This window comes from Rhineura floridana, chromosome 3, assembly GCF_030035675.1.
Source record: "Rhineura floridana isolate rRhiFlo1 chromosome 3, rRhiFlo1.hap2, whole genome shotgun sequence".
Lineage (NCBI taxonomy): Eukaryota > Metazoa > Chordata > Lepidosauria > Squamata > Rhineuridae > Rhineura > Rhineura floridana.
Genome location: NC_084482.1, coordinates 60,083,089 through 60,093,806, shown reverse-complemented (window position 1 = coordinate 60,093,806; position 10,718 = coordinate 60,083,089). Strand labels below are relative to the sequence as shown.

At 40.8% G+C, this 10,718-nt stretch overlaps 1 protein-coding gene across 1 annotated transcript; it reads left to right on the top strand.

The window, feature by feature from the left end:
- Positions 1–2,144: 2,144 nt before the first annotated feature.
- On the top strand, positions 2,145–10,582 carry NT5C (5', 3'-nucleotidase, cytosolic). The gene is made up of 5 exons (XM_061613376.1): positions 2,145–2,354; positions 8,173–8,273; positions 8,357–8,416; positions 10,038–10,153; positions 10,252–10,582. The coding sequence occupies exons 1-5, from the start codon at positions 2,145–2,147 to the stop codon at positions 10,392–10,394; spliced, it is 630 nt and encodes a 209-aa protein (XP_061469360.1). The 3' UTR covers positions 10,395–10,582.
- The last annotated feature ends 136 nt before the right edge of the window (positions 10,583–10,718 follow it).

Genomic DNA, 10,718 nt, shown 5'->3' with positions numbered 1-10,718 from the left:
CAATTATCAAAATAATAAATGGATTCAAATTAAAATGCCAGGAGAATTAAAACCTAGCTAATCAGTAGAGTAAATGGCTGCCTAAAAAGTTCTTTATGGGGATGCTGAGTTTTACAGACTAGATCATTGGTCCATCTACCTCAGTACTAGCTATACTGACTGGAAGCAGGTTCCAAGCTATGGTTTCCAAGCCCTGTTGAGCGATGCTTAACACTGAAGCTGGTTTCCAGCATCTTTTGCAAGCCAATCATGTGCTCGTCCATTAACCTATGGTTCCTTTATACAGTGACAAAAGGCCTCGGAAGAAGGCCCCCTCCTGTCTCTGAACCAAACCTATATTGGATGGTGGGATGTGAAGAAGAGTCTCTTCAGTGGATCTTAAGGAGCACAAACACTCGTATCCAGTCCAAAGTTGTTTAGGGCTTAGAGGGAAAGCTGAAGTTTCTAGACACTTCAAGGCTTCAAGCCTATATTGCAGTACTGCAGATGTGATTTAACTTTGGCATGTGTCACCAAGGCCAGATCTGTCTTTTCTAGGATAAGCTGCAACTGGGACACCAGCCTTCGTTGGGCAATGGCACCCTTGGATATCCAGGTTCAGGACTGGATCCAGGAGCACCCCCAGACTGCAAACCTGAGTTGTCAGATGAGGGAGTGCCGGATTGACAGCTTTACTAATTAGAAAGGAGCACTTCTGTCTTGTCTAAATTAAGCTTCAGCTTGTTCATCCTTGTACAGTTTCATTACAACCGTCAAGCACTGGATCAGTACCTTGATAACCTCCCTACAATATGATGGACAGAGGAGAGAGTTGGGTGGTGGTTGCATATGGTGACAGCCCTCCAAATCATTTGATTACCTCTCCCAGTAGTTTCATGTAGAAGTTAGACAGCATGGGAATGACAACATGAAATCCTGTGGCATACCACATGACAATGGTCAAGGAGTTGCAGGAGTCCTCAGCACCACCATCTGGAACCACCCCACCAAGAAGGACCATAACCAGGGGCAGTTTCTATGCCTTATCAGTGTTTGAGTTCACATGTCTTGACATTCTTATGAAATCAGCCTTTACCACCATGGTGCCTCCAGATGTGTTGGACTATAATTCCCATCAGCCTCACCAGCTGAGCAGAGTTGTAGTCCAACACATCTGGATGGTATCAGGTTGGCAAAGGCTGTGTTAAACCATTGTTAGCTGGCTGTCCACTTTTAAGATATTGGAAACTACTGCAACCCAATGATGGAAGAAAGTGTTTTGCATTAATTGACTAGAAGCAGACTAGTGCATTACACATTACCATTGTGTAATATGCCCTAGATCGGGGTTCCCAAACTACGATCCGTGGACTGCCAGTGGTCTGCGGTATGTCCATGAAATATGCATACTGATTTTTTACTGTATGTTTATTTTTTTAATTATATTGTATTTAATTGCAGTACAACTTGAATTCTATGGAATGCAGATTGTAATATAATGCAATATAAGAAAAAGCAAAAACAATTTAAAATCATACAGTATTTAGTACAATGCATTATAATTACTACAATAGGGGAAAAAATCAATAAGTGGTCTACCAAGACTTTCAACAATTTTCAAGTAGTCCATGGGGGGGGGGAAGCTTGGGAACCACTGGCCTAGATAAAATGCCAGCTACCTATCGAATATCACAAGAAAAAATAAGTAGATCATTTTCTTAAAGTCTGCTGACCTCTAATGGTGAGAGGCGGGGTCTCTGCCATGCTCTGCTGCATGTCTGACTTTGACCTTGGCGGGATGACCATTTTAACACAAATATGCACATTAGTGTAGAAAAATCCTACAAAATGATGAGGAAGATGATGATGATGCTATCCTGGATTGGGCTCTCATTTTAAGGTGGTTTACAGAGCAATCCAACTGCCAGGCAGCCAGCAGAGGAGGGCGGGATCCTTCTCCCATTTGGGAGCCACCAGCCCGGCTGAACACAAGCTCCATTGAGAGCCATGTACATGAGCCAGCCGGAAGGCACTGGCTCTGGCCAGTAGGCCTCCTGGGTAGTAAGAGCTCCCTGTAGGCCATAAAGGAATTTAAAAATTTTTTTCACTCTGCCGGCCTTTTGGGGGTGGGGTCTGAATGCCCCCCCTGTGGCTCAGCCCCTGCCATGCCTCTGGAATGCCCCTTTTTAGGTCTTCTGCCGGGCTGGCTGTCCCCGACGGACCCCTGGCAGTGCCAGGAGGCTCCTAGCAGAGCCACATCTCCGTCACAGCAGAGGGCTCGTGCCAGCAGAGCCTGGCGGAGCCTGGCACAGCTGGGAGCCTCCCAGCACTGTTGGACATCTGCAGCATCCAGTTCACCCCAGCCTGGCAGAAAGGTGAGTTGGATTGCACCCTGAGTCATTGGGATGGGGTCTATGCTTTATCTAGGAGTAACTGGCACCATTATAATGCTACAGTGTGGTGGTAGAATTCATGCCTTTGGGGCAGTAGAACAGTGAACTGGATAACCTGAGGAATTTTGTTGTTATTATTATTTATTAAATTTATATCCCACTTTATGGCCAAAAGGGCCCTCAAGGCAGCTTATAAAAAACACGAACATAACAATACATCAATAGAACATTACATCAATAAAATAATACAATTCTCAAAATTAAATAGCAGTTCTCAAAATTAAATAACATTATTAAAAGCAAATTATTGAGCAAGTGTTACTTTAAGTACTTGTATATACATGCATTTTAGCTTTCTTTGGCACAGTCTAAGGTGGTCTTTGGCCTTCATATATAGATGTTTTAAGTGCACATTCAGTCTAGCTAATAATGCTTTGTAGAGTTATGAGGCATAACCGATTCAGTCACCAAGATTGTTCTATGGAGTCATCTGCCATTTGATTTCTCCAGTGGCTGCCTCTTTTTAAATGAACTTTTTAATCTTCTCAATGATCTTAACACAGTAATGCAAATGCTGGGTGAGGGCAGCTGTGGCTATAGATTAATCTGTTGGGATGTCTTATCTTTCTGCTTTCATTCAAGCTAAATTAACAAACTGACAGGATTGTAAAGATGAAATGAGATGGTGGGTTTTATGGGAAATAAGATGGTTTTGAAGGTTCACTTACTTTTGACAGCAGCTCATCTCTCATTCTCTTCCTCCTTTATATACACTATTTACCAAGCTCAGGTAGCATATAAAAAATGTAAAGCCATGTTTATAACTGCCAAAGCAGTCCCCTGTAAATTGAGTAGATCTGGGGCTTGCTCAAATGCATTAAATTAAAGGTGGCCTGATCCTCCCATAGAAATGGGCCTGTGCTAGCCTACATTTTGCACTAAAGTGGTATTGCTGAACAAATACTAGAAGGAGGTGACTGCAAGCATCTCCAAACATATTACAGCACATTTCTGTATTACTCTAATGCAAGTAGATTTTTCCACTTTACACTATTGAGGTAAGGTTCAGGAGAGTTGAGACAATTTTTATTTTATTTTATATCCCACCTTTTCTTCCAGAAGGAGCTCGGGTCAAAGCCGAAAGGAAGCCCAGAGGCTGATGCGCACAGATGTGAAAGGAGAGTCCGGAGTTGTACGCCGCACACAATAGGAACATGGAATGTGAGAAGCATGAACCAGGAAAAGTTAGAAATGGTCAAGCAAGAAATGGAACGTGTCAACATTACACTACTTGGTATGAGTGAATTAAAATGGATGGGAATGGGACATTTTCAATCGGGCAACTACAAAATATTTTATGCAGGAAATGAGAAATTAAGAAGAAATGGGATTGCTTTAATAGTGAGAAGTGACGTAGCAAAAACAATTAAGACTTATAACGCAAAGTCTGAGCAACTTACATCAATGAGATTTGACGGGAAACCTATTAACATAACCAACATCCAAGTCTAAGCTCCAATGGCAAATACAGAAGAAGAGGAATTGGAGAGATTTTACGCAGAAGTACAGGAAGAAATTGATCACGCACCCAAACAAGATGTGCTGATAATCATGGAGGACTGGAATGCAAAAGTAGGGAACGGAAGAACTAGAAATTGTGGGGAAATGAGGCTTAGGAGATAGAAATAAAACAGGAGAAAGACTTATTGAAATCTGTGAAGCCAATAATTTGTTTCTTGCAAACACATTTTTTGAGCAACCGGAAAGACGGATGTACATGTGGACATCACCAAATGGTCAATATAGGAATCAAATCCATTATATAATTGGTAGCAGAAGATGGAGAAGTTCCATAATTTCTGCAAAAACAAGACCAGGAGCAGACTGCGGTACAGATCATTAACTGGTCATATAAAAAATCAGAGTAAAGCTAAAGAACAACAAAGCAATCATAATGCCAAAATACAATTTAAATAACATCCCAGAAAAATACAAAGATCAAATAAGGAACAGCTTTGAGGCTTTAAACTTAGTTGACAGAGAACCAGAAGAACTATGAAATGAAGTCAGACATTGTCAGGGAAGAATGCAAAAAGACAATACTCATTAAAAAGAGAGAAAGACCTCAATGGATGACTGAAGAAACTCTTAAAATGGTTCATGAGAGAAGGAAAGCAAAAGCAAGAGGAGATAGACTTTCTTGGATCGTTCTTTGTCTGGTTCCTCTCCCTTGACCTTACCGGCATGGGTGACCCTGCTGGGAGTACATGGCTCCTGACAGCATCGCTCACAGGGTTCATTGGAACACACAAACCCACTCACCACTACAAGGTGACGATCAAGATATAGGGGAGGGAGCATTCAAGTATGGGATTTTTCCATAGCTATCAAACTATAGTTTGTACAGTCCAAAAGTGGTACAGTCCAAAAAAGATACTGCATATTTAATTCAATAGTAAGCATTATACACACAAGCCAACATACTCTTTAATTCATTCAAGTTGAAGCATTAAGGGATACAAACTTGCTTTTAACACAATTGTGGAAGTTCTGGAGATGTTGAGGAATTATGATATCGCCAGATATAGTGAGCACAGCCCCAGTATGCCAGAGAAGGGAAACTAAGACACAATCCTTCATTAGAAAAATAGCATTTCAAAGTACCTTTTAAAGCTCTTTAAACCACCTTTATCTTAACCATAGTGAAGTTACTCTGAGTGGTATGACCATGCTATGGTCTGTGGTCAGTGCCTGGATGGGAGACCACCTGGGAACCATATGTAAGCTGCTTTGGGTTTCTATCATGAAAACAAAGGCGGGGGTATAAATGTAATAATATGTGAACAAAGTTGTACTTCGTATTTTTTTAAGTGCTTGGTGCAATTTGTATTAACAGTCAGATATTTTTCTTTATGGGGCCAGCACACTCTCTTTTTTCGCTATCAAATAGGCTTGGAAAGAGTGAGAGAGAGAGGCATCCAGTGAGGTATCTACTCACTTGACCATCCAAGCTCTACCCTGAATGAAACTGGTAAGAGTTTCAGACATCTAAAAGCTACATCAGCAAAGAGTCTTGTGGTACCTTCAAGATTAACACACTTTGTTAAGAGAGCTTTCGCAGACTGCAGTCTACTTCATCAGGTGCATGAAGTATAATCCTCAGTTGCAGATATAGATATACATAGTAGTAAGGGGAGGGAGAGTAGTAAGCAGGGAGTTCACAGGGAAATTAGATGCTAAAAGTTCAGATAGTGACAATTCAAATACAAATTTATACCAGATACTTTAAATTTTAGTTAATAATGGTCTTTTATCTTCTGATATATTTTAAATCTGGTATTGTAATTTTTTAAATTGTAAGTTGCTTTGAGACCATTTTTGTAGCAATGACTAATGATAATATTACAAATAAAGATAAGCACAGTTGCCCTTTACAACAGCAGTGATAGGTGATAAAACAATCAATTTGGCATTGCTGAGTTAATTAACTCAAAACTCATTGTCTGTCTCTCCATTCCAGAGCCCAAATAAAGAGAGTTTATCTTTTTAATGAATTGTAATTCAGCAGTTTCCTGCTGGAGCTGCCCTTTAAAATACTTTTGTTCAAGTATAGCCAAATAGCTTATAGGCCAAGTTAATTATTTTATCACCCATCATTGCATTATATTCCCTTCTGACCTCACTGCTTACTACTCCTATACCACCATGTATGTAAATCTACAACTGAAGTTTGCACTTCATTCTTCCAATGTGGACTTTAGTCCATAATAACATTGGATAGTCTTTATGGTGTCACAAGACTCTGGTGATTTTGCTGTAATAGCCTAACTAAAACCTGTTACATCTAGAATTAGAACTTATTTACACAGAGACAGGCATTTTTGTCTGTCTGAAAGGTTTGAGCAAACAAACAAAACACTAGCTTTTAGCACTGGTTAAAACAATGTGGCAGGAGAGAGCATTTCTGTGATCAAAGATGCACATGTGCCTATTGTAAGTAGGGTCTATCCTATCTAATTGTCTATTTTTTAATGTGGGCATTCATTTCATAGAATCATGGAGTTGGAGGGGTCCTATAAGGCCACTGAATCCACCCCCCAGCTCAATGCAAGAATCCAAGTTAAAGCACACCCTACAAGTGGCTGGTCCAGCTATACTGCTCTAACAGGAAGTTTTTTCTGATGTTCAGCTGAATCTGGCTTCCTATAACTTGAATTTCACTTTCTGAAACAAACAAAAAATCTGACATGTGTGAAAATTCCTGCCTCTTCTCTGCCTTTTGGAGCAATTGAAACCTCAGCTGTCAATGTGATGTAACTACCAAACATATATTGCAGATTTTTTAAAAATAGTACATTTATAGCCTGCCTCTGTGAATTCAAGGTGATGTACATGGGGCTGCTAGGTAGTCTCCCATCCAGGCGTTGACTAGACCAACACCTGCTTCACCAAGGTGGTTGCATCATGTAGCCTCAGACCATCCTAAAAACAACACAGTCACTTGTAGGGACCTCCTTCCCTGAAGAAAAAAACCCATGGACTAAAGTAATAGTTTGCATTTTTGATTTAATGGAAATAGTGGTTTTGAAGTATGAATGGCAGTTTCTCTTACAGCCAGTCAATGTTCTGCAAAAAGAAAACAAAAAGCTGGAGGTGTGGGGGAGGAGTTATACACATGCCATTAGTTAAACAAAAAAGAATGCCATATGTTAATTTCTAGGTTCAAATCGCTACTAAGTGATTTATCGTGTAACAGCAGAATAGTTTTTACCTTCTTCATAAGCAAATCTTGACATCATCAACATAAAAAAGAACCACACCTGTGCTATTAATGATTTAAACAACTTGATTCCCTTTTCAACTGAGAATTCTCAGAACAAAGAACATAGTAAAACAAATGTTTTATCTTTATAACCTATTTTGAAGAACAAATGTCTAAATTAGAACTACTAGGAACAAGTCATCACCATGAGAGCAAACCCTAACTGTAAAAAAGCCTGCATGGATAAAACAGACTTAGGCTGCAATCCAAACCTTTTTGTACTTGTGGGTGGAGTGGGATGGGGCAGAGGTGTCAGAGAACTCTGTTCCACCTGCCAAACATGTGGGCCAAAGTGCTCCCATGAGGATCCCCACCATCACCAGCCCACAGAAAGCCCCGAATCAAGCCATTCCGGTGGTGAAGGGCTGAACTGACCCAAAATCTGCTGGATCCCAAGCCAACTCCTCTGCTATCACTTGATTTGCCTCCTGACCCACCACCAGCCCTAGCAGGCACATGCAGCAGGATTGTGGATTCAGTAGTAACCTTGCAACTCTATTAAACCTCTCTGCTCCCTGGCCAGGGTATGGGTTGCAGGACAAATGTCCTGCTTCAGAAAGCAGTATTACTTGACTTTATACACGGTGTGTGGATTTGAACGTTAAAATGGTTCTTGAACCCTTCTCGAGAGCCAGTGTGGCATAATAGTTGGAGTGTTGGACAACGACCTGGGAGACCAGGGTTTGAATCCCCACACAGCCATGAAGCTCACTGGGTGGCCTTGGGCCAGTCACTGCCTCTCAGCCTCAGAGGACAACAATGGTAAACCCCCTCTGAATACCGCTTACCATGAAAACCCTATTCATAGGGTCGCCATAAGTCAGAATCAACTTGAAGGCAGTCCATTTCCATTTTGAACCCTTCTCAGGGGAAGGACATTTCTTCTAGGTTTCTCAATGGTAAGTTGAATCTTAAGTATTGAATAAGCTCTGTTTGGAGCATCACAGTAAGAAGTGTAATTCTATGAATCTGTTTTAGGTTAAGATAGCCAGCGTGTACGAGTCATCAGGCTTCTTTCTGGGGCTGGATCCCATTCCGGGAGCTGTTGAAGCCATGCAAGAGATGGCCCAAATGCCCAAGTAAGGACCATCTAAAACACATAATATTTTGGGATTAGCCCACGTGATTTTGTTTAGTGACTAATAATGCCATGTCATTTCAGCACAGAAGTTTTTATTTGTACAAGCCCTCTGCGGAAATATGAATACTGCGTTCCAGAGAAGGTGGGCAATTGTTAGGCTTCCCCCACTCTTCCTCTGTTCAGCTTGTTTTCTCCGACGTTACGTAATGCAAACCACCCACCAGATTCTTTACTTCTCCTTTTCCCTCATCTCCAATACCAAAGGCCAATCTGCTTGGGGCTCTGTTGACTTCCCTACCATGCCAATGAATTAGCTGCTGTGATGTGACAGAAAGGCTGGTCTGCCTTGACCCATGAAGCTGAGTTTTTAAGTGGTTATCCTCTCACCTATGGTAGTATTCCATGGGCTGTTCAATGATACCTTGCAGGCACAAATCAGTTGAACGCTGTAAGCCTTTTGATGGCAAGGGACCAAATATATTTGCTGATTATAAAATAGTCTCCTGAAATGCAGGAACCTCCTGAAATGCACCCATATGTTTATTCAATACACCTAAACCAGAACTTTCCCTTCTTTAAAAGGGGTATAAGCTTTGTAGAATGAAGGCTTTCCCATCTCATTTTGAAATCTGGAACCAGTGACCTGATCTTTTCTATGGTACCACTTCTACTATTTTAAAGAGACATAAGCCTAATTCTACTTCAGTGTGCCATTCACCCTTGATGAGGCATGCATAACATACATTTCTGTGAGCTATAGCCCACTTTGTCAGATTATGAAGAAAATGGTCTCCTAAGTTGATATTCAGCTGATATAGATGGAAAGAGACACCTTTTCTTCTTGAGTTCACAGTATAATCATTATGGTTCTGGGGGTTGGACTCAATGGCCTTGTAAGTCCCTTCTAACTCTACTATTCTATGATTCTATCCATCAATCAAAATAATCAAGACAGTAACATTATTAGAATGTTACTGTTATATTAGAATAGGAACTTATCCTAACTCTGCTTGAATTAAGTTATTAGAACATGAACAGTCAAAAGGACAAGACAATGCAAGAAACAAAAATAAGAGTGTGACAATGCTATGAAGAGTATAATGAAACTGCAGTCCTTTGCACAGTAACATACATGACTTGAAGCTGCAATCCTAAACACACGACTAGGGAGTGAGCCCCATTCATCACAGTGGGACTTACTTCTGAGTAAATGTGCATAGGATTGTACTGTGAATCTTATATAAAACAGAAGAGCAAACAAACCTATTGCTATATTTTGCATTTTCTTGGTCCTTTGGCCTTGTTTAGTTAAAGACATCCCCCCCTTTTCTATGAACAAGAACTGTGAGAATCTTTGCATTGAGTTGGATGACAAAAATGTATAATGAAAGAAAGAACTATATTAACAAGCATTTCCACCTTCTACGTTATGGGTCTCCAGATCCTGAAGGAAGCCAACAGCTTCTGCTCTAGGAGCCAGATTAACAAAGCAATTTCATGCATACTTACTCGGATGTACACCCCATTGCATTCAGTGAGGTTTATTCCCAAGTATCTAAGTACAGGATTGTATCCTAGGCAACTTGCAAAATGAAGAAGTATCTTTGAAAGTTTGTATAAAGCATGTCTACTCCAACCCTCCTGTTGAAATTAGATATTGAGTTAGATATCCTGCCATGGAGAATTTTGGGGTTTTTTGGGGGGGGGTTGTAAAAAGGCTATAATTAACATTCATTTAACACTGGTCTTTTCTCACCTGACGGTACAGCTGGGTGAAAAAGCACTTGGGTCCCAAATTTGTGGAGCGATTAATTCTGACCAGAGATAAGACAATTGTGTCAGCAGATGCGCTCTTTGATGACAAGGACACTGTTAAAGGTACAAGAATGCTAGGTGTGCTTTTCACATCAAAGTTTTATCATTGCTCAGGTGACGAAACGGTTGATCTTGCGAGTTCCCATTCTGATTCTTCTCAGGTGTTGAGCCTAACCCACGCTGGGAGCACATCTTGTTCTCTTGTTGTCATAACAAGCATCTAAAGCTGCAGCCCCCACGAAGGAGACTGCAGTCTTGGGCTGATGACTGGAGGGCAATACTGGAGAGCAAACGCTCCAAATGATGACTAAAGAGAGGGGCATGCACTTCAACTGGCAATGAAAGTGACATGTGACACCAGCTGATAAGTAAACCCCACTGGAAAGAAGCATACGGTCACCCATCAGCTGACCCAGATGAAAAAGATGTCCTTTTGCAAGAGAACAGTATTTTGTCCTGATTAAACTTGGATTATGCAGTTATTAAAATGATAAATCCCTATGTGGACTCTTTGTCATGTGTGTAAATAGATAAAGCTGCAAGCAATCAGTAGTTAGTGCATGCAGGGCCAAAAAAGGATGGGTAGGGACTTCAGAGCACTAAGAATTTAGGGTAAAATTATCTACTG

Bases quoted from the DNA above. Each gene is read 5' to 3' on its own strand.
- NT5C (XM_061613376.1), top strand. From the start codon at position 2,145: ATGCCTCTGGAATGCCCCTTTTTAGGTCTTCTGCCGGGCTGGCTGTCC. The intron at 8,417-10,037 runs GGTGGGCAATTG...TCTCACCTGACG, and splicing joins GAATACTGCGTTCCAGAGAA to GTACAGCTGGGTGAAAAAGC. The intron at 10,154-10,251 runs GTACAAGAATGC...GATTCTTCTCAG, and splicing joins TGACAAGGACACTGTTAAAG to GTGTTGAGCCTAACCCACGC.